Consider the following 23,699-nt stretch of genomic DNA (forward strand, 5'->3'; position numbering starts at 1 on the left):
GCGGGGAAGGCGGCCCCGGGGCGAGGAGGCCGGGCAGCCTCCGGGGAACGTTCCCCTCCGCCCCGCGGGGACAGCAGCGGCCCGGGCAGCCGCCATGGACTCCGGCAGCGAGACCCACGAGCTCAACGGGACGGCGGAGGGCGCGGACTCGGCGGCCGAGGCGCAGGTGAGGGCCGGCCGGGCCCGGCGGGGCGGGGCGGGCACCGTGTGCTGTCCGCGGCGTGTGTCCCACGGCGTGTGTCCCACAGCGTGTGTCCCACAGCGGCCATCCCGGGGCCCGGCACCGTGTCCGACCCTCAGTGTCCATACCAGGGCCCGGCAGGACGGGCACTCCGCGAGGTGCGGTCCTGTTTGATTATTGCTGGGTTATTTCTGGGGTTTTACCTGCCTTCCCCGCATTCCTGCAGGGAGGCCGCTGCGGCCTCCGTGTGCCCGGGCAGGGCCATGGGCAGGCTCCGGGCAGGCTCCGGGCAGGGCCATGGGCAGGCTCCGGGCAGAGCCATGGGCAGGCTCCGGGCAGAGCCATGGGCAGGCTCCGGGCAGGGCCATGGGCAGGCTCCGGGCAGAGCCATGGGCAGGCTCCGGGCACGGCTCCGGGCAGGCTCCGGGCAGGGCCATGGGCAGGCTCCGGGCACGGCTCCGGGCAGGCTCCGGGCAGGGCCATGGGCAGGCTCCGGGCAGAGCCATGGGCAGGCTCCGGGCAGAGCCATGGGCAGGCTCCGGGCAGAGCCATGGGCAGGCTCCGGGCAGGGCCATGGGCAGGCTCCGGGCAGAGCTCCGGGCAGGGCCATGGGCAGGCTCCGGGCAGAGCCATGGGCAGGCTCCGGGCAGGCTCCGGGCAGAGCTCCGGGCAGGGCCATGGGCAGGCTCCGGGCAGAGCCATGGGCAGGCTCCGGGCAGAGCCATGGGCAGGCTCCGGGCAGAGCCCCGGGCAGAGCCATGGGCAGGCTCCGGGCAGAGCCATGGGCAGGCTCCGGGCAGAGCCATGGGCAGGCTCCGGGCAGAGCCATGGGCAGGCTCCCGGCAGGGCCATGGGCAGAGCTCGGGCTGGGCTCGGGCAGAGCCATGAGCAGGCTCCGGGCAGAGCCATGGGCAGGCTCCGGGCAGAGCCATGGGCAGGCTCCGGGCAGGGCTCGGGCAGAGCCATGGGCAGGGCTCCGGGCAGAGCCATGGGCAGGCTCCGGGCAGAGCCCCGGGCAGGCTCCGGGCAGGGCCCCGGGCAGGGCTCCGGCAGCTCCCGGCTCCCACACCTGTCCAGCAGAGCCCTCCTCGCCCGGACCCGCCCGCAGCTCACGGCTCCTGCAGGGCTTTGCCCATCCATGCCTTAGGAGAGCAGATCCACGCAGAATAGGCAATTACAAAACTAGGAGGAATTACTGAAGTGGTAGCGCCTGTATGGTTAATTTCCATGCAGTAACCAAAATAAAAACTAGAATACCCAGCTGTTTCCTTCTCTGTGTAGTCAAAATATGACCAGACATCCTCATCCCATATTCATCCCATATTCTGGTTAAGTGTAAAGGATCTTTGTAGAGCATGCCACTTATCTGAAACAACCAGACTGGTAGAAGAATGGCTTTTATCTTGTTTGGAAAGGACTAAGCTCTACAGGCAGCTCTTACTCCAGCCTAAGTCTCTGCCACACAGAAACTGCTGTACTAAACCCTCTTGTGAGTCACTGGTAAGTGTTCTGGTTACAGATAGACTGGGCTGATTTTGGAGCACATCTGTCCTACCTCCCTCTCTGACAAACCCTTGGAGTCACAAATATCAAACCAATAAAAATAAAAATAATTTTTTAATAAATCCTGGAAATCCTATCTAAAGTGAGTCAAGACTGGGATGTGCAAGTCAAACTGGTGTTCTGGAAGGGTTTTCTCTAAACCTCTGACTTCTCAGCAATTCTCTCATTTGCCACAACTTTGTGATTGCATCACAAGTGTTTTTGATGGGGGATTTTCCCAGTGTGGTCCGCTTCCAGAATTTTTCAGCAACTTTCCTGTTTTACTTCATCTTCAGTGTCAAGCAACCCTCATTGATGGGAAAATTACATATTTCCCATCAAAACTCAAGTTCTCAGTGAGTGCCATGTAAAGAGTAAGCAGTGAGACACGCTATTCCGTTGTTTTAAATGTATACAGTAGCACTTCAGTTCATAAACACTGCATACTGTTCCTAAACACTTTTTTTCATTTTCTCACACACACACACATAAAGGATATAGAAGGTAAAACAGATGGGGACAGATTTTTCAAAGACCCATCTCTGAACAGAAGATACCTTAAAAAATCTGCCAGTGTTCACAATTCACACAACAAAAGAACACCTCAGCTCAGCAGCCACCTAAACCTGCAGAGACCATCTGCAGCTGCCTGAATCTTCCGTGCTGGAGTCAGAAGTGTGTCTGCTCTGAGGAATACTCACGGGCATTGGAACTTAGGCTACCCTGCTTTCCTTCCTGCCCATCCCAGCATCTGTCCTCTCCTCCAAACAGACTCTCTTGCACATCTTCACCATGGACCACAGCCTTCTCATACAGGAGAGCTGACATGAAATGCAAGTGTAGCTGTTAGCTTCAAAGCAATCAAAGCACACAAATTTTAAAAATACCACTTAAGCTCTCAGTACTTCTGAACAAGTGGTCATACAGTCGTTTGATGTGGTTTATTTTCACTCCAACATGCATTTCAATACATTTTTTAGCAGCTGTCAGGCTTTTAGAAGCAAGAAATTATTTGCTGCTAGGATTGGGCTGGCGTGGCACACCTCGCTGGCTAATGTGTGTAGTTACACCTGGCAGAAGTATCTCTTCTTCAAAGGATCTGTTCATATAAATGAAGATTGGAACTGTTTTTTCATCCATCTACTTGCTTTCCTAGTTCCTGGTGTGTATTGAAACACTCTCCATCCACCGTGATGGAAAATCTAGTTTAGTGTTTCCCAGATAACAGGACGTGCTAGATGAAAGGGTTAAAGAAGAGCTATGAAAAAGGTGAACAAGAATTGCATAGTAGGAATAAACAGTTTTAATAATGTAATTCCTAAAAATGTGTTGAAGTCTGTATATTAATTCAGAAGTAATTTGGAACATAAAAGTATTTTGAATTGTGGTTTCTTGGCATCGTACTGCAAGTAACCAGCCTGTAGGCACTTAAAATTATTTTGCTGCTTGTGGCCTGAAATGATATGTTCATATCACTCCTATCAAATTGAATTTAGAATATTCAATATACTCCAAATACTGATACTATTGGTGATAAGTTTTTGCCTGCATGTTTTTAAAGAAGCTAGAGTAAACAATGTGTTATAAAACAAAGTAGACACTCCAGAGGCCAGTTGTGAGAATAGTTGTAAGACCAAATGACTGAAATGAGTAGTAATAATGCAAGGCAGAAAAAAACTATACAGGAGTAAACTTCCATTTAAATAACTGTGTGAACAAGTTAAAATTACTCCTTTATTCCACAAATTTAGTCATGAGGTGTGCTGATTACTTTACAGTAATTTAATTAGTAGAAATATTCTGACTGAATCCTAGAACCAGTACAGCTTTAGGAAAACAGTGCTTGGCCCTCAGCAGACTGTACTTTTCCCTTTTTTATATTAACGTTTTTAGCACTCTGGAGTCAACATGATTGCCACAGTTTTTTTCTTAATGTTGTCATACTTGCTAGAAAATCATGATGTCTATGAAATACAAAGACATGCTGAGGTGTTGGGATTTTTTTGTTTGATTGGGTTTGTTTGGTTTTTTGTATTTGCCTGCAACCACAGCATGTCAGGATGTGAGTGCGGAGTTCCCACAGACTAGTTGGTGTTACACTGATTGGTATTTTGGTGAACATCTCCCTCCTCTCCTCAAAATGAAATTTTCATGGGAAATGAAACTGATGATTCATTCCAGAGTCAGGGATAGGGGTTTTTCTCTCTTGAGTCAGTGCTAAGCTGAACAAGTGATCTAATGTTTTTTTTCTGAAGGAAAAGCCACAGAATATCTTCTGAGGTGTACAAAGGATCCCTTAGAGTTAAGGAGGCCACGAGGACGGTGAAGGGCCTGGAGAGGAAGCCTTGGTTTGTTCAGCTGGAGAAGAGGAGGCTGAGAGGAGACTCACTGGGCTCAACAACTTCTCGTGAGGGGCAGAGGAGGGCACCGGTGTCTTTTTGTGGTGGCCAGGGACAGGACCTCAGGGAATGGCCTGAACTTGTGTCAGGGAAGGTCAGGATGGAGATCAGGGAAAGATTCTACCCCAAAGGGTGCTGGGCACTGCCCAGACTGCCCAGGGCTTGGTCATGTCCCCGGGGCTGCCACAGCTCCAGGGGCGTTTGGACAGCGCTGCCAGGGATGGCCAGGGTGGGATTGTTGGGGCTCTGTGCAGGGCCAGGAGCTCCAGGGATGGCCAGGGTGGGATTGTTGGGGCTCTGTGCAGGGCCAGGAGCTCCAGGGATGGCCAGGGTGGGATTGTTGGGGCTCTGTGCAGGGCCAGCAGCTCCAGGGATGGCCAGGGTGGGATTGTTGGGGCTCTGTGCAGGGCCAGGAGCTGGGCTTGGTGACCTCTGGGTTCCTTCCCACCCATCCTGTTCTGTGACTCTGTAATCATCCATTACATGACTGATACAGCTTGAATTTTTTTTGTTGGAAGAGTACTTTTTCCGTTGTAGAATATCTTTCCTGTTTGTTTTTAGATCAGCAAGATCTCTGAGATGGAGAGGAAGTCTGACTTCAGAGTGGCCATATATGCCCTTTGCGATTTCAGTGTGTAGGGGATGGAGATGTGGACAGAAATTCTACCGCTATAAGGATTATTAAATACTAGTGTAAAGTTGCTAGTTAATCCTGTAACTGGGTTTGATTTTAGAAAAAGATAAAAGTTCTGACATGGTGTTCTATTTTAGTCCTGTATTATTCCTTTCATGTCTGATCCATCTCTTTTTTGATTTAATTGGAATTTTTTCCAAACATGAAATTTCCTCTCAAAGATCTGGAAAAATTAGCCACGTGGTGTTTTTCTGAAAGATTAATACTTCAAAACCGTAGTAAATTACTTCTTAAACAAAATTGCCTTTTAGCATCTTTTTGACAGTTCCGATTGGAAAAATATTGCAGAACACAGTAAAGATCAGCTCCACTAAGTTCAGTATGGCTCAGCTTTAGTTCTGCACAGTTTCATTATTATGTAGCAAGTTTTCCATTGTTTTATAATTCAGACTTATTCCTAAACATGAGATGTCCAGGAAGCTTGCTGTATGGCATTAGAAACCTAGAGGTCATTCTGGTCCATTCTCATTTTGAGTCAAGGCTGTTGGCCCCTAAAATTGCATTAATAACACGCCCCAAATAGAAAGAAAACTGCTGTAATCTCTACTATAACAATTTACTGTATTTAGCAAAGATACTTTATTGTTTTCAGATATTTCCATTTTCAGTGCTGTTTCCTTCCTGTGGAATCACCAGGTGGGGCTTAGCTGTGATTCATAAAACTCAGCACCTCAGGGCACTTGCGGCAGAGCCACTTGTATTTGCTTTTTAATAAATGTAAGCAGTAAATCCTTTCTGCATTTCAAAGGGACTCCATTCTTCTGGGTGTACCATTGAATTGTGAGGAGTGAGGCAAAGCAGGGGCAGGGGGACTGTGAACCAGTACCATGCGCTTGGAGTGAAGGTTCTGTCTTACAGAGCCAAAAACGTGCCCATTTATGACATGGAATTGTAGCTTTATCCTGGCAGAGTGCAATGCTCTGGGCAAGCAAACAGCCCCTGCTTCTGTGAGGAGACCCAGAGTGGTACTGCCTGTGGGGACTGTGAAAATCGGCCCTTCCATGGGATTCTTCCACCACCCATGGAGCAAGAGGGAGAGGCTTTTCATTCCTGTCCTTTGTATGGCTGTGCACAGACCACCAGGGCAGGTTGTTGAGCTGAAAGGCTGAAGCTTTGCAGCTCTGGGGACCTGAAGGCAGGCAGGGAATGCTGCAGGGAATACTGCAGGGAATGCAGTCCCAGCTGCACCTGGCTCTTACACACGTGTGAACTCGTGCTGACTTGACTCAAACTCCTTTGGAGACATGAACACAAGGGCTTAGCTTGTCTCTAGCAAGGAATTTGAATGTTCAATGTGTGTGAGGAGGTGTTTTGGTTGCACTGAGACTGAAGCAGGTCACGTGCAGTGCACACTGCTCTTTTGCCAAGTGACACCTGCAGGGAAAGCCTTCCTTCACCTGCATCCTAGAAAGTCTCCAGACATTCCCCTGTCCCTCTGCTGGGCCCTGTGGGTGATCACAGCACAGTAAGTGTTGTTTGGTGCTGTGGGCTGCACACGTTGCTCCATGCCTGGAATCTCCCTGAAGCCGTAAAGCCACATCAGCAAGTTCTGCTCTCATTTCTGTTGTACAGACTGTCACTCTCCTGAGGTTAAGGCAACATCTCTTCTTCCGTTGCCTGTCTGTAAATTGCTGTGTAACACACAGTCTGATCTTAAAAAGTGCCCATGTAGTACTGACTGCATCAGCTTCAATACCTCTGGCAGTGGCCTTCGGCTTGCCAGCTCTTCAGAAGACAAGGCTAATTTGCCATTTTTTTTTGTTGGTTTTTTTGTTTGTTTGTTTTATGGTTTTCCAGCATCAGTCAGGAGACAGGAAGTGAATGTTTTTAGGGTTTTCATGATTACAGGTCATTTTTTCCTGGTGAAGGCAAGATCACAGGCTGAGAAAAAGCTCTGATATTTGCTGCTGCCCTATGACAAATTACACTCAGCCAAGTATTTAGGCTTCTGATGGATGACAACATGTCTGATGAAAATAGGTCAAGTTTGGTGTTCAAATGCCCTGGAAAAACTGGCAATGTGTACATGAATATCTACCCTATTTAAAAGGAGGCTTTTAGGTCTGGACTGTGGCAAGCCTGGCTTGGGAGTTGGTCATGTTTAGTGCTGCTGAGGAGAGTAATTAGAGGGTATTTTCTGCATTTGAACTAACCTGCAAAGCCAGACCTTTTTTCACAGGATTTTCTGGCAAGCAGGAACACACTTAGGCAGTAAAAAAGTCTAAGGAGTAGGTTTAAAGAATAAATCATTCTAGGCAGCTAGAATAAGCTTACTTTTCATATATTTGTCTATTATTTTTGAATTCTAGAAGCAAGAGTAGCAAGAATGAAATTCCTAAAAATTCCTAACCTGTTCAGAGCAGGATAGAGATCACCTGCTCTTCCTTCCTCATGGAGTTGGGCAGCTAAGTCTAACCTAGTTACCCTAAGCTGCATCTAATGCATGGAGAAATAGGCAGCTCTAGGAGACAAGCAGTCAAATTTCAAGTCGGGTCACTTGAATCTTCATCAGGAAACACTCATGTATTCATCCCATTGGGTTAACTAGCCCTAGGTTTGCCCTGCAGTTGGTTTTTAGTTTTCCTGTTTGTTTGCAGAGCAACAACAACAACAACAACAACAACAACAACAACAACAAAAAAAAAACCACACCACAACAGCAGATGTGAAAATGGGGGGGAAAAAGATTGCCTTGTAATTGGGCAAATCTTGGCAACAACAGATCATATGATAGTTAAGTGGAAAAACATCTGTGTGTGGGTGTGTGGATGGCCCTGGACAGTGGCATGGCAGAGGAAGGAGTAGCAAGGAAAGGAGGGCAAGCAAAGATCACACAGTGACCAAATTCACATCAGTCCTTAAAATAAGACTCGTGAGTAATGAAGGAGCTTTTTGGATGTGTGATGAGGGAAAGTGAATTTAATTAATATCTGTATTTTTAAGTGTGCCTTCAGGAGTAAATTAGTCACAGCAAGCTGTTTGCTCGATCGTGTTACAGAGGTTTTTCCCTCCCAGCTTTTTCCTAGTGCAAACTTTTCAGCCTTTCCAGTCTCTCCTTTTCCCAGGATAGAAACGTGCTGGCTGTTTAGACTGATGCTGTAGGCAAGCTGGAAGAAGTGCCAAAGGGCAGCAGAGGCGGGCACTGTTTTCTGCTCTCCCGGAGCACGGGGTGACGGGGAAAGCTGCACAGGAGACCTCAGTGCTGCTGTGGCATGATCACGGGGATCTAGGAGGTTTGTTGGGCTGGGTGATGTCTCACTCAGCAGCAGTTTAGAAGTCTGAATAACCCTTCTCCTCTCTGGCGGCTGCAGCGCAGGTCGTGGTTCCAAAGGAACAGACCCATGAACATCAACCACTACGCCAACAAGAAGAGCGCGGCCGAGAGCATGCTGGACATCGCCCTGCTGATGGCCAACGCCTCCCAGCTCAAAGCCGTCATGGAGCAGGGGCCCTCCTTCTCCTTCTACGTCCCGCTCATCGTTCTCATCAGCCTGTCCCTCACCCTGCAGATCATAGTGGGAGTGCTCCTGATATTCCTTGGTAGGTAGCAACAGCCACCGACTTGTATTTTTCTTACAGGACACAGCCTATAAGATGGTAAATAAACACACCCTTTGCTTTTAAAAAGCCTTGATCTCAGAACATATCCAGGTTGTAATCTTAAAACCGTTTAGGTTGGAAAAGACCTCTAAGATCATCTAGTCCAAAAGTTAACCCAGCACTGCCCTGTTCGCCACTGAACCATTTACATAAACGTCACAATTGCATGTCTTCTAATTATCTCCAGGGGTGGTGACCCAACCACTTCCCTGGGCAGCCTGTTCCAATGCTCGACAACCCTTTCAGTGAAAAAAAATTTCCTAATTTCCAAAAATACAGATTTTCTCTTGAAACCATAGAAATATTGCAACAAATGGAGGAAGGGCAACTTTATGTGAAATATTCAATTTTTGTCAACTTCCTTCTACTCATTTGCCCATACTATGAATATTTTTCCTCCAGAAAGCCTGAGGAGGAAGGAAAATTACGAAAGATTGTAGAAGAAACATCAATAGGCCAGATAGGTTAATGCAGTCTATCCAGTTTCATAATAATGTTTTTGGCAAGACCTGTTACTTAATCTTATGACTGAAATGTGTTTCTTCCATATCAGTCATACAAGAAAATATTGTGAATGTGGAACTCTGAAAGGGAAGTGAAAGTCAAAATGTCCATTGTCATGTTGGTGTGGCATGTTGTCTTTAGCTTGGCTGTGTTGTAATCAAACTGCATCTGCCATTGCCCACCTGGAGTAAATGACACTGCCTCTGGTAGGAAACAGGATTTCTGCTGGTGATATGGGATCATTTATTCTCCTAATGTTTTTCAGACCTCATCCTTTACCTTAGTGGGAACTAGACAACTGCCCTGGGGGCTGATGTAAATGAAGAGTCAGAGTTGACACATGGCATTTAATGAGTTATGAGTGCCACCTTTGGCATCCCTGTCAATCTTTCACTGTTCTGCTTTCTTACCACAGCTGAAAAAAATCAACATTCTGTTCAAGGAGAAAGTTCCTAGGGATTCAGGATACACATGGCTTGTAATATTCACAGTTGATGTGGCTTCTTTATTTCTTACAAAAGAGATGGAATACAGCTGTCTCTGTATTTGTTAGAGTTGGTGCAAGAGCAGAATCCAGGTCTTGGATCAGAGGAGATTCCAGAAGGGGACTGGAAAAAAAAACAACCTGTTGGTGCTGCAAGGTGTGGGAAGCAAGTAATGGAAAAATGAGAAAAATACTTTTATGTTCCTCTGTTGAAGGCATCTCCCTGGTTGTTTCAGCAGGCTTTGAGGCTGTAAACAAGCTCCCCGCCTTGATGTTGGGCAATAATTTCAGTAAATGCGGAGATACTGCTTTTTAATGCTTGTTTCTGCAAGACACTGCTAAAATGGTTTAAATTGCTGTCAGTTTTATCTTTGTCACATTGAGGGTGACAGAGCCCTTGGTTTTTGGTGATGCACTCTTGGAGCACTGTTGTCATGCTGAGTCAAAGACAGGAAGAAGACAGGAAATAGGACACAAAGCTATGAAGATATAGGCATCAGAGCAAGAACTTGCTTTTCACAGGGTGTATTTTATAATTTTGGCTTGCAAGAGTAGTTTGCTCCTGTTCCAGCTCTGAAACTCTGTCTCTTTAAGCTCTCAGATGGCCAAACAGAAGTCTGTCCCACCACCCTGTTTCTTTCCTTAGTCAGGGTTTTATCCTGGGAGCTGCCAGTTCTCGCAGTTAATACTAGGTATTAAAAGCTTTTCCTCCTTCTAAAGAGCCTTTCACAAAAACAGTGTGAGAAATGTTCAGCAAAGTTGTCCTTGGAAGTGATTTGGTGACCTTAAATTTTTGGAAGAAAAGCAAAGAATGTCTTGAAATAGTTTCAGTGGCATGAAATCATAGTAATCCACTATAATAAAACACTTAAAGAATAACTGTTCTCGAGAACATTTTCACAAACACTCTCATCTTAAGTGCAGTAATTATAAAGATAGGATTACTGCAATTCTACTCCAAAATTTAGAGCTCTTCCTAAACTGACAAATACCATTTGTCTTCTCTGACCCTCCTTTGGACAAAGGGACAGCTCTGAAAGTGTCAGTTTGCCTTTCAGCATGATTGCTTTTAACTTGTATAACAGGGCCATTGTTGCCTTTCCATTTTAATCCAGTTGTCTCAGATGCTCTTTTTCCATGTTTCAGAACTAATAAATCCATTTCATTTATTCTTCATTCACATGGCAGTACTAGAGTCCTTCCAGGTCCTGTTGGGGTGCAAGCACCCACATGCCTCCAGATGCTTTACAGATGTGTAAACTCATTTAAAGGTTGAAGTACTGCTGAGCTGAAATTATTTCATGCCTGCACAGGTGTGCAGTGGCTTTCTTCAGTGCTTTGCCTGGCTTGTGATGTGTGACTGCACTGCTTTAGCAAACAGGACTTGAGCAGGTGCCCAGAATTCCTTGAAACCAGAACAGCATTATTAGGGACCCCAGGTGAGCCTGTTAGCACTTCAGCATCACGAGTGTGTTTGCAACCACTTAACTGCTTCAGCAACAAGAGATATTGGTTCAGTGGTTCACTTCTGCAGTATGGAACAGGGTGATGATGGTACAAGCAAATAATAAGATTTATTTTGGGTGTTGGAGTCACAAGCTCCATGTCTCTGTATGTGCCTATCAGAAGGAGCTCTAGGTTTTATGTTGCTGTAGAAACCTGTCTGATATAAATTTTCTCTCCCATGTTGTGCTCATGCAGACACAAGCTCCAGTGATCTATGCTCTTGAGAACTTGGAGTCTTGATAGACAAAACCCATTCTCAAAACGTGCTCCAGAATTCATTAGCACTCACTCCACCAGCATCAAAGGAATACAGCCAAGGGTCTGAGCTGCAGGCCCCTTGCTGCCAGAGAACAGAAAGCTCTCAGGTTTTCAGATGGCGTTTAAGTGCACATGATAGTATTTGGTCAAAGCTGGACCTGATGATCCTGGAGGTCTTTTCTAGCCTTAATGATTCTATGATGCCAGGCAAGTGCCCCAGCCTTCTCACTGTCTTAAAGCAAAGCTATTATCAGCCCAGTGTAACTAATTTGTATGCTATCTCAAGGCCTGGAATCAAAGCTTACACTATATTAATGCTATCTCCCTTGTGTGAGCCTCCCTTGCTCCCTTTAGCAGTTCAACCAAAAAACAGCTGCAAGAAACAAAGGAAAATGTTTACACAGCAATGCTCTCTGTAGAAAGGGCTGCAGCTACACTGCTCTGACATCTCCCTCTGTTTAACAGATAGAGTGCCCTTGCTTTCTAAAAACAGAATCAGGGCAAAAGCAGGGAGTATGAGGGAATACAAGCTGGGGAAGGGCACTAGTACAGAAAATATCCAGCACTGATAATGAGATTTGTAGCATTAGGAAATTGAACTTCAGCCCTGTCAGGGCTTCGAGCTGACTGCATTCAAACTGAAATAATTTTTAAATGCCTGAAGTCTGCAACAAAGCTAGGCTTCAAAACATCAAGAACTCAAAAGATTTCTACTGATGTTAGTGCATCCGTTACTTACCATGTGTCTCCACAGAGATTAGATGCTAATTACTGGAAGTTAATAGGCTCCTTGTGGTTGCAGACCTTCCCCTTAGCACTTCCACTGACACTGCAAAATCTGACTTCCCTTTTAAATATGACTGATCTAAATAGCTTAGCAAAAGATAAATTCTTCAACTACAGCAGTATGAAACCTTTTTTTCTAGATTTTGAAATATAATAGATTTCTAGATTTTGAAACATAACATTAAGCATTTTTTCTCCTTTCTCTTTGAAGTGAAATACGACCTTAACAACCCTGCAAAACATGGAAAGCTGAATTTCCTCAACAACCTTGCAACTGGACTAGTATTCATTATAGTAGTTGTGAATATTTTTATCACTGCCTTTGGAGTGCAGAAACCAGTTGCTGAGTCAGCCTCAAGACAGTAAGGAGCAGGTGAGTGTGGTCTCGTGCAGCATGAGGGAGCAGGGCGCACTGGGGCACCCTGGGAACAGCCACAGGCTCCTCTGTACTGTGCAAGTTCTTGCAAATACCTGAGTTCACTTGCTGTTAGTGCAAAAGCAGAAGCTGCTGGGAGCTGGTGAGTTATTACAGCTTGTTTGTGAATGTGGAGTTCAAAAGTTGATGGCAGCACATGTCACCCATAGGAAGTGTAAGGAATGTCCTGGCCTAGCCACTCCTTTTCCTTACTGCTGACTGAGACAATAAGGGAAATAATGTTGTTCTGCTTTCTCCAAATGCCTCTCCTTTTTTTAAGGAAGGTTTACATCCAGTCTGTTACTTAACACTGAAGACAATCTGTTTCCAAGGAGCTAGGGCTGTTTAATCTGACATGTAACACTGCACATGCTGGAGCCTCTGAGTTCCTGAGCTGCAGATGGTGTGGCTCCTGTGTCCTCCACAGGACAGGCCTTTGCTCTGTGGGAGACTCAGCCCACAAAGATGGGCACTGTCACTTCACATGTCGCCATTTAGGACAATGCTGTTCCTCTACCAGCACTTTCAACTTTGTTCTTTACTTACACAGAAGGATAAATTTAGGAATTGTGGGGATCAATCTGGGTATCTTCCTAGCATCATAGCTATGATGAGCAGTTTGGGAGGAGATAAACCTAAATTGTAGGCTTGTAACACAAGAAGCACCATGGTCAACATCTGCCTTTAGAATAGCACTGCTAAGTCTGTGTGTGCCAACATTGCTCTGGCTCTTGGTCTCCCAGATCTCAGCCCAGGGTCAGACCTGCTGAAGAAGGACTGACTGGGCTGACAGAGCACTCTGCTACACAGACAGCCCCTGCATGTAATGTTACTGCTTTCTCCAGACTTCTACAGGAAACCCTTTCTCCATGAAAAGGAAGATATGTGGCCTTTAAACCATTAATCTGTAGATGAACGGTGTAAAAAGAATGGGAGTCAAACCTAAATATATCATCAGTTGAAACAGCATGGGGGGAAATCAGTGCAAAAATTATTAGGAAGATGAAGAACTACATCGATTTATCTCAGGGTGTGGGTGGAATTTTCTGCTTTGACCAAAACCTGTGAAATTCTGGCAGTGAAACAAGATAGTTTTATTGCATTTTCTGGCCACAGTTGCTACAAACAGACTAACAAATATTTAGTTTTAACAGTGAAGAGCGCATATATTTGAGCTATTATCAGAAATACAGGTAGAATGTTGACTTCAGATGTTAAAGCAGTACTGAAGCACTAACCCCAAAATTACACTGGCAAAGCCAAGAGATCTGCATGAAGGACTATTGGAATTTTAGCTGCTTTCATGGGACAGAACACGCCCAATAGCAGGGATAGAGGCAGAGGCAAGGACCTGAAATAGGCATAAGGAAGCTCAGAACAAAACCAGCAGCTGTGGGCTCCTGCCTCCATGCAGTTTTCTAATTAAACAGCCAAGTGTGGTGTCCAGAACCAGGTTTTTGCTGCAGACTTGTTCAATGTGAATGTTCTGTATTGCTTTGGAACATTATAGCCGTTGTTTGCTCACTTGTACACATTGTGCTGCTAAAAACATCTGGTCATCTGACTGTAACTTGAAAAATAAGTGGGTTTTAGTCTGTTGCCGCAGTCTCCTCAAAACCCTGAGAGAAGTGGATCACCATCATTTTCTGGCTTCACCTTTACTGTTATGCACCCTTTTCCACAGAAAACTCAATTCCTCCTTTACAGCAAATGTGTCATTTACTATAATTCCTGTATCACTAAAATATCAATATCTTTGTTTCAGACACCTGGAGCATTCGTTTTAGATGCCGCTTGCAATTGAGCCAGCTACGCTGGACACAGTGGGGAAGAAAAATAATTTAAAGAAGCTGGACACACCAAGCAGCTTTCTCAAGCTTCCAACACACTTGTATACCTGAAATTTTCCCATGTGTTAATATTTAAACTGTTTGGCATCTAAGAAAAGGTTGATTTTGCCCCAAGGATGCTGTTTTTCTGGAATATTTGCATTTCAATTTCCGAAGAAACTTCCTTTTTTTTTTTTTTTCAGAGAAGTGACTTAAATTTATGGAAAAAGAAAATATCACTTGGTAGCACTTTACAGGACTTTTCTTTTTACATGCCTTTGGATTTTGTGGCAATTTTTCATTTCCACCATGGTAAGAAATGTCAAGCCTTTGATTCTGTTGTGGTCACATTGTCCTTTATTTCACAGCCTGGCACCAAGCCCATGTACTCTGTAGCCCAGCAGGGCTCTTCCTTTGCAGCGTGTAAAGGTAGCTGTGCCTTGTTTTTCTTTTTTTCCACTCTAGCTAAAGCAAAGGTGAGACAAACAGAAACAAGCAGCATGCTTTTGTTCAGTTTTGTTCACAGGTAATCATTTGTATTGTTTCTTCTGGATGCACTTAAAATTTCCTGTCCTTCATGCACAGACACAAATAACCTGGTTATTTCTTACCACAAACTGTGCATTCTGTGCATTATATGTATTTATTTTAATCATGGAGTAGTTTGGATTTAAGGGACCTGTAAAGATCATCCAGTCCCACCCCTGCCATGGCAGGGACACCTCCCACTGTCCCAGACTGCTCCAAGCCCCAGTGTCCAGCCTGGCCTGGGACACTGCCAGGGATCCAGGGGCACCACAGCTGCTCTGGGCACCCTGTGTCAGGCCTCCCCACCCTCATTGTAAAAGGTTCTTACTCATATCCAGTTTCTGGAAACTTCATTAGGAGTGCCACCTTTTCTGGGCTCAACTGGTAAAGTGAAGAATCCAGGGTGAACTTTACCTGCTAAACTGGTATCAAGTGCCTGTAAGCAGCAACTCAAATGGCAGAATGAACTGAGGTTTTCTCTCTAGTTTGCTCTCTATCTTCTCATCATTGATTGCTGCAGTTTTGTTATGAGTTTATGGCTGAAAGCAAAACAATTTTTTTATTTTTTAAAAAATATATAGAGAGAGACATAAATATCTTCTAGGCCCTTACCTGCTGGCTCAGGGACTTACACTTTTTCTAAATACACTATTGCTAGTAATGGTGTAGGTTACAAGAATTTCCTCAACAAAAACATTTTAGTCATTTTATTTCAAAAGTATCATACCTGCAAGCAGAAAAATCTGAGTTTTCTAGGTTGTGGATGCAGATTTGTATTAATAATTTTTCTTAGCAGTTTTCAAATGATCCCTTGTACATAGGAATAGAAGTTTGACTTCATATATCTCATCTCATTTACAGTTTTTATTACTGACCTTTGTCTTTGGTTATGTCTCAAAGCCCACTGATGTACCAGACTTTCATGTACATGCTCTGTAAGAATTACAAACAGGAAACAAATCAAACTTGTGTGATTTGTAATGGAATAGACATTCTTTTTTATTTTCTAATTTGTCTTTTGTTGCTTCATTTCCATTGTAACGTGTATTTAACCAGTATCCAGCAGACAGTGGTTTAATTCTGTATGCTATACTAATTTAAACATAGCTCAGAACAAGTTCTGAATGAGGCACGCAGATCAGCTTCCTGTATTTGTTTTTTACAAACCACCAGCTGCTGTAGGACTCTTCATGCCCACTCGTGGCTTTCACACCTCTGATGCTGCTTCCCATGTCTTTTATTGTGATTAAGTAAGATTTGCAAAACATTCTCAGACATGAAATCTGTATTTTAAGTCTCTGACGCCTTCAGAGTTCATGTATTTTTTAGCAGACAGAAGCATCTGCAGGTTGGTTTCAAGTATAAATAATTTAATCACAGGATTATTATTCTTTTAAGTCAGGTGCTGCTTTAAAATCCTGGCAAGTATCTTTGGAGGGCAGCAAACAAATACATAGGTTTGACTCATTCTTAGGCTCATTCTTTGGTTTGCTGTGCTTTTTCAGAGTTCTTGGTTGGAGGCAAATACCTCTTTTAAAAAGAGGTCATCAATAATGAAGTGAAATGAATTTTCCAGGCTGTGTGGGGAGCAGTTCGTGCCAGGTCAGCCGTTTGCTCCTGTTTCATAAGCTGTGGGCAGGCTGAGCACTGCCCATGGCCTTTCTCATTAGTCCCTTCAGCATCCAGAGCAGCCTGGGCTGGGGTTCTCAGTGTGGCTGTACTTACTGGAGCAGGTGACAACAACCATATTTACTGGAACTGACTCTAAGTAATTGTCTTCTAAACCAGGTCACTGCTGAGCTTATTCTGATGCTGAGTCTTACATAAAATAGGCTGAAGCACAAAACACCATCCTGGTTTCTGTATCCCCTCAACTGCCATTCAGGTGTTTTAATTAACAACTTCTTTACCTTCAGTGAGTTTGCAGATGACTTTTAGGTTGCTGGGAGTATTGATCTCCTGTCAGGCAGAAAAGCTCCACAGTTTTATGTGGAGAGGCTGGATCCCAGGCCAGTGGTCTGAGGGTGAACAAGTTCCAGGTCCTGCCCTTGGGTCACAGAGACCCCCTGCAGCTCCAGGCTGAGCCAGAGGGGCTGGAAAGGCCCCGGGCTGCTGTGGCAGCAGCTGAACAGGAGCCCAGGTGGGTGAGAAGGACCAGGCCACCTTGGCCTGTTCCAGCCCTGGGGTGGCAGCAGGAGCAGGGCAGTGCCATCCCCTGTGCTGGCACTGCTGAGGCCCCACCTCCAGCCCTGGGCTCAGTCTGGAGCCCCTCACAACAAGAAAGAGCCTGAGGGTGTGGAGTGTGTCCAGAGGAGGGGATGGGGCTGAGGGAGCTGGGAAAGGGGCTCAGCCTGGAGAAAAGGGGGCTCAGGGACCTCCTGGCTCTGCACAACTCCCTGACAGGAGGGTCACGCTCTGGGAACAGGGAACAGGGACAGGAGGAGAGGGAATGGCTCAGGCTGGGCCAGGGGAGGCTCAGGTTGGACATTGGAGGAGTTGGACAGCACCAGTTCCTGGAGCAGACGGTGTTTCTGATAAGCTCTAGAGGAGCAGAGCCCCGTGCATCTCTCAGATCCTGGTGCAGCCTGAAAAGGAGCTGGGGGAGGCACCACCACCAGGACCCCAGCACTCGGGACATGCAGAGGTCCTGCCAGAGCCCTTCGGTATTCACAGGTGATCAACAAAGCCAAACCAGAGACAGAAGCTGAAACATCCCTAGAGAAAGGAGTAAACTGAAATAAATGAGAGAAGGCACTCCAGGAGGAGATAAATAACAGCATGGCCACAGCAGGCCTTAGAGAAGAGTTTCCATCAGAGGCTGAGTTGCATCCAAGTGCTGCAGGGTGATGTGTGAGCTGGACCTGGAGTTTCACCCCTCTCCCCACATTAATTATTCCCATCCTGACATGTGAACACGTCCGGCAGCAGTGGGAGGGCAGAGGGGGCAGAAGCATGGGCAGAGCTGACCGAACAACTCGAGCTGATTGATTGCAGACAGCTCTTGGCCATGTCAGGAAGCAAACACAAAAAATGGAAAAATGTGGAAAAAAACAAAAAAAGTGGAAAAAATGTGGTATAAAAAGGCTGCAGTTGTTGGCAGGAGTTTCTAATTTTGACACTGATTGAATTATTTTCACTGTATGAAATCACAGAATCACTGACTGACTTAGGATTGAAGAGACCTCAAAGATCGTGGAGTCCAGTCTTTGGCTCTGCCTGTAAATGCCCCCCCTCATCCTTGCTCTTGATGTTCTTACTCCATGGCCCTGCCAGTGGGAGGGTCACGGACGTGTCATTGCAGGGTAGCTTGTAAAACACAGAATACAATCTTTTCAAAATAATATCTAACCAATAACTGTCTAACTTCCTGACAGGGTGGTGACCAAACATTACCTGCCCTCCTGTTGGATGCTATGGGTTATTTTGAATTCGCTTTTCTCTTTCTCCACAGTTTGTTGAAGGTCTGTTTTCATGGTTCATTTTACCCCTTTGGGTTCTCATAAAGAGAACTATTTACTAACCTGGCTGCCTTCCCAAGAGGAGCGCCACAACTCCCAGGCAGGAACAGAGACTTCTCAATGGCTCCTCATCAGGCAAGTCAGGCTTTGTCAGAAATGGAGATGGCAAAAACTCGGGTTCCTTTTTGGTTCAGCCTCCTTCCTGAGGTTTTCCACTCCTCTTTTTTCCAGTCTCACAGCCTAGAAGTTGCCCCACCCCCTTTTTAATGGTACAAGTTTTAACTAGTTGGGAGGTGAGTGGTAAAGATGGTGCCATGCTAGGAAGCACCACACCAGGGCTATGGAAACATTGCAAAACATTTTCACTGGTGCCAAAAATACTTAAAAATAAATCGGTTTCATTACCACCCAACATTACCACAGATTTCTGGCATGAAGGATGAAAATAATCTAAACTGTTTGGAAGGCCTTATGTTTCAGATTTGTGGAAGATATGGAGGGAGACAGCTACGTGTCTTTACCCTGAAAGAGGAGTTATTTTTTTCTGTGTCAGAAAACATGATTCACCAGGCATGCCAGGGACAGCATCACTCTGGAAAGAAATGACTGTATCCCCTCCGGCCTCTCCATCCCTTGTAGAGTTTCAAATTCAAATGTAGTTGGGAGCGTGACTGACCTTCACAAACTGTGTGAAGTGCACTAAGTGGGGAGCATTGGGAGCAAGCCACAATGGGCCTGTGTGGGTCAGTGTTCTCCTTCATACTCCACAAAAATGTAGCAAAGTAGCCATGATAAACTGACTGTGAGCCAGCTCCAGAGGCACAGGTGAAGCCAAATCCAGCTGCATGCAATCATTATGGAGCAGGAATACTTAAGAGGCACAGGCACCCTCTTTCCAACCTCCACTAGGAGCTGTTAAAATGAATTAGCTCGGAGCCCACAGAGGAAGAGTTGTGTCAGCTGTCCGGGTTTCTGCTGCAGAGCGCTGGGCAGGGAGCAGCCGCAGGACCCGCAGCGCTGCCCTCCCGAGGTGCAGGGCTCCAGACAGCCCCACAGGACAGCTAAACCCGGGCCTTCAAAGGCAAGGGAAAAAAGCCACCTGAGTGTGAGGACACATTTTGCTGCGGAAAAGAGAGGATTTGCTGAACACACCTCGCCTGTGATTTATCCAGGCTTCAGGTGCAGTGGCACTCTGGCTGCTGGCACCCCCCTTCACCTGTTACCAGTGATGAAGCACAGACTGAATCTGAAAGGTTTTTGCTTTACTAGACACAATGTTATTAAAGATTTATCAACAGCACCGTGGCAGAAAGCTTTTCCTTGTGACCACTGTGTATAGCGGCCTGTGCTCCAAAATAGAAAGGGCAGCTCAGGATTCACCCAAAATGCTCTTTTATGCCAAAGCAATGGTACTGAATTAACTGGAGCAGCATTGCTGCATCTGTCTCATCTCCTGCCTCTGATTTCTTTCCATTTGGCTCTAATAACATCCCTATGAAGTGAGTGAGATGAGGATAGAAAGACAATGACCCCCTCCCCTGAATTCTGTAGTTTTGTAGTTTCATCAGGCTGTTGTTTCAGTCATAGCCAGGCCTTGGTGATGCCCCTGATGCTCTGCTCCAGTCCCTTCACCTGGAACAAGGCTGCCCCAGCTGGGGCACTCCGCCCAGCCAGGCACCAGCACAAGCCCAGCCTCCCACTAACACAGCTGCTGCTCTCCCCAAAGGGCCACAAACCAGTGGGAAATGGGGGAGTGCAGTTCCCACTCATCAGGGAGTCAGTCCACAGAAGGGCACAGGATGAAGAGGATTTCTCCCCAGTTAGAGGAAGTTATCCCAGAGATTCTCCTCCGTGACCATCCAGGCCCTGTTCAACAGAATCCAGTGCCAAGCTCTGGGGCTCCTCTTGTCCCAAAGAGAGTCCTGCAGCAGCAGATGCAATCCTGGCTCTGGGTCAGTGACTCCACCTAAGGTTTCAAGTTGTGTCAGTGGAAATGAAGGTTTGATATCAGGAAATATTTCTTCATGGAAAGGGCTGTCCAGCCCTGGCAGAGGCTGCCCAGGGCAGTGGTGAAGTCACCATTCCTGGAAGTGTTTAAAAAACATGTGGACGGGGCACTTCGGGACATGGTTTAGTGGTGAACATGGTGGTGCTGCCAGATCAGCCTTAATTATCTTGAGGCCTTTTCCAACCTCACAATTCTGTGATCCCATGACTCTCCTGCAACAGCAACAAGTTTCTTTGGTGGGATTCTTAACACTGCTCAAAGAGCTGCCCAGGCCAGCAGTTCCCCCTTATCCAAAGGAACAGGCCATTAACAAAACAATCTGCATGGTTTTCCCAACATGAAGTCCCTTTTTGGGTGGTCAAAGTAGCACTTAAAATGAACTGCCTATCAAAGTCCCTTTACAGCAAACACCAGTGCACCTCCAAGGCTTCATGGGCAGTGACCCTTGGAACTCTCAAAATGACACAAAATCAAGAATTAACCCAAAGACACCCAGTCTTTGAACTGATGAGTCCTGTTTAACTCCAGATCCCTAAACAAGTGAAGCAGAAAAACTGCAATTTTGAAATCAGGTGAAAATGTTAAAAATCCTGGTGCAAATACCCAGAAAAATTTAACCATGAGAGGCCAGAGCCCATGAGGGGTCAATCAGCAGCCGTGGGAGGGCAACAACCAAGGTGAGCTTCTGCAAGGAAGAGCAGTGCATTAACTACAAGAAAAACAGCAGCGTTCTTCTCTCAGATTTTATTTCATTTTAATTGCCAGCTTCATCCCATTAAAAAAAGAAATACATTGATTTCTACAGGAATTACTACAGGACACAGGCCCTGTGAAGTGCAGCAAACTGATTCTTGGCAGCACAGTCAAGGCATGGCATAACATGGAGTAGCATCTGTGCACACAGAATGGCAGGGAAAAGCATCCACAATGGCACATTTTGAACAAACATGTTTTCAATTTATTACAGTATAAGAAAAGTAACAACAAATGAAAGAAACAAAAGGAATAACTTTGCCTCAGCAAAGGCACTTTTAACTGCAAACTCCATCCAGCAGCTGTAAAGCAGCCCAGTGCATCCCAGAATAAATCATCACTTCATTCCCACTCCTCAGGCACACCATCCTTCACCAAGCTCTTTAAATAGCAGTCTGGCTTTAAACGGAATTGTGCCAATTCTTTGTAGGATCTATCACTCTGCTTCCCAGCCCTCTGCACAAAGACCATCCTGTCACTCGGCCTGAACCATTTCCATGGCTCAGGCCCTGACCTCCTTAGCTCCTGTACAATTCCTACCTGCAGCATGGGAGCCAGTGTTCCCAGGGATGGCCTGCACCCTCGGCATGGAACCACCTACAACCCAGCCAGGACAACTTCCCTGCACAGAGTGAAGCATGTTTATAAATTAATACCAGCACAGTCTCAGCAGCAAAGGCTGAGCTATTCTTGACTTGCCAGGGTAAACAGAATTCTCTGCAACTTCATCCAACACTGTTTGCCCATAAGGACCTGACTCCCATGCAGGTGCACATGTGCTTCCTCCAGGAACTGAAAATGGAATTATCACTGTCCATATGTGCTGCATAGATGTGCTTGCAGAGAAGCAAGCCCCTGAGAAAAATACTCCAAGAAAAAGACTCTCCCAGCCTATGCACAGGCCTATTTTATAGGCAGCCTGACATTCACCGTTCAAATCAATAACTGGCACTAATGAAAGAACAGATTGTTTTCTGTTCTTTGCTGTCAGGTCCTTTAAGACTAGGGTGAACTAAGACTCACTTTTTCTTTCTCCTTCCAGCTCTAACCCTTGACATAGCTCATTCTGGATCATTTTTTCCCTGAGAGACATCCTCATCTCAAGCAGCCTCAGGAAGGGAGGAAATACAGTCCTAGCCATAGTAAACTTTCCTGTACCATACTGAGAAAGAATTCTTTCCGCAATCCTGGCACAGGTTGCCCAGAGAAGCTGTTGCTGCCCCTTCCCTGACATGTCCTTTGGAAGCTCTCTAGCAGTTTAATATCTTCCTTATATTGTGGTGCCCAAACTGCCCCTGGCACTCGAGGTGGGGCTGCCCCAGTGCAGAGCAGAGTGGGACAATCCCATCCCTGGCCCCACTGGCCATTCTGGGCCTGGTGCCCCCAGGAGAGGGCTGTCCCCCCTGGCTGCCAGGGCAGTGCTGACTCGTTTCCCATTTTCCATGCACCATGATTCCCAGGTGCCTTTGCTGCTCTCCAGCATCTCATTGCCCAGCCTGTCCACACAGCCTGTCCCATGCCAGATGCAGAATCCAGCACTTTCCCTTGTTGAACTTCGCTGGGTTGGTGACTGCCTGGTCCTCTTATTTGTCCAGGTCTCCTTGCAGAGCCTCCCTTCACTTCACTGGGAAAGGGAAAGCTAAATTAATCTGGAACATTTTCTTGGTAATCTGAAGTACTTCAGACCAGACACTCCCTGGAACACCCCATGGGCTGGGAACCAGCCTGCACCAGCTCCAGGGCACTCAAACCAGGGCCAGCAGCTGAGTGTGCCTGGGAACAAGGCAGGCTGGGATGAGGCACCCACAGGGAATCAGAAGACACAGTGAATACAAGGCACACATAAAGGGAACTGGCCCCCATAAACTTTTCACAGGTGCCAGTGCCCACCTGAGCTCAGGCAGTGACTACAAAGGATCTAGACAAAACAGACAGTTCTAAGACAGAGATCCATTTCTTAGTAAGGCTTTGAGTGCACGTGTTTAAGTTCTTCTCTTAAATTAATTTCCACAAAAGACAGGCCAGAGTTCTTCAAACAGTTGTGATCCTTCATTCCAGTATAGAAAACACATAAGCAAACATGGCTTCAGACCCATGCTCACTTAGGAGATATTTTAAAGCTTGTAATAAAAATATTTTTATACAAACGATAAATACTCTAAGCATTTACAAAAATAAACAGTCCATTCCCATAAAGAAGGACATTTATAGCTGAAATTCCAAATACATCTGGAGGCAAGGCAATTATTGATGAAGCTAGTTAATAAAATCTTTGGTATGAGTACAGGACATTTTTATGCACTGTTGGCTTCCTTTGGCCGGTGTACTGTACAGACAAGCAAAGAGCTTGCCCTTAATTTCTTGACATGTCTTCCAAATACAACAAACAAATATTTCTAACATGTCTTCCTATGATAATAGGAGAAAAGCCCAAGATTCTCCTGGCTCTTCCTATGACTTGCGTTTCTAAAACAGAATGATGAGAGGAAAAAGAGAAAGCGAACACAGTTAAATTTCATTTTAGCTAGGAAGCAGCATCTGCAAAAAATAAAAGCCAACTGAAAATAACTTAAGCCCATTTCCTTCAATTTGTAAAAATCAACTGCCAAGAGAGGCAAACAGGGAATCTGTTCAGATTCACTGCTGCACGTTCAGACAGGAAGAGGAGATTGGGCACTTAGGGAAGGATGTGCTCACACCTGAGCACAGCACTGGATGGTGTGGAGCAGGTGACTGCCAGGTGACAGCTACACC

The 23,699-nt window shown here is 45.9% G+C and overlaps 2 protein-coding genes across 11 annotated transcripts in view; one reads left to right on the forward strand and one right to left on the reverse strand.

Moving 5' to 3' along the window:
- NINJ1 (ninjurin 1) lies at positions 1-15,736 on the forward strand. 2 transcript variants are annotated; one of them, XM_066327014.1, is made up of 4 exons: positions 1-166; positions 8,128-8,356; positions 12,166-12,327; positions 14,135-15,736. In XM_066327014.1, exons 1-3 carry the CDS (start codon positions 95-97, stop codon positions 12,318-12,320), a joined length of 456 nt encoding a protein of 151 aa, XP_066183111.1. In that variant the 5' UTR covers positions 1-94; the 3' UTR covers positions 12,321-12,327; positions 14,135-15,736. The 2 variants fall into 2 exon arrangements, with proteins under 2 accessions (XP_066183111.1, XP_066183112.1); XM_066327015.1 differs by having other exon boundaries at positions 14,402-15,736.
- The window catches only part of CARD19 (caspase recruitment domain family member 19), a 22,445-nt gene continuing 13,273 nt past the window's right edge, over positions 14,528-23,699 (reverse strand). For 2 of the 9 annotated variants that reach the window (XM_066327010.1, XM_066327004.1), the window contains one exon: positions 20,922-23,411. In XM_066327010.1, coding sequence (XP_066183107.1) covers positions 23,299-23,411 — 113 coding nt within the window. In that variant the 3' untranslated portion in view covers positions 20,922-23,298. Of the gene's footprint in view, positions 14,664-15,140; positions 15,266-15,601; positions 15,660-16,636; positions 17,442-18,859; positions 19,258-20,921; positions 23,412-23,454; positions 23,484-23,699 lie in introns of those variants that run through there. The other 7 variants (XR_010744466.1, XR_010744467.1, XM_066327013.1 and 4 more) reach the window with 7 other exon arrangements.

The sequence above is a fragment of the Sylvia atricapilla genome, chromosome 11 (assembly GCF_009819655.1).
Source record: "Sylvia atricapilla isolate bSylAtr1 chromosome 11, bSylAtr1.pri, whole genome shotgun sequence".
NCBI lineage: Eukaryota > Metazoa > Chordata > Aves > Passeriformes > Sylviidae > Sylvia > Sylvia atricapilla.

Coding starts and splice junctions, on each gene's coding strand:
- NINJ1 (XM_066327014.1), top strand. CDS start 95: ATGGACTCCGGCAGCGAGACCCACGAGCTCAACGGGACGGCGGAGGGC. Junction 167..8,127: donor ACTCGGCGGCCGAGGCGCAG/GTGAGGGCCGGC, acceptor TGGCGGCTGCAG/CGCAGGTCGTGGTTCCAAAG. Junction 8,357..12,165: donor AGTGCTCCTGATATTCCTTG/GTAGGTAGCAAC, acceptor TTCTCTTTGAAG/TGAAATACGACCTTAACAAC.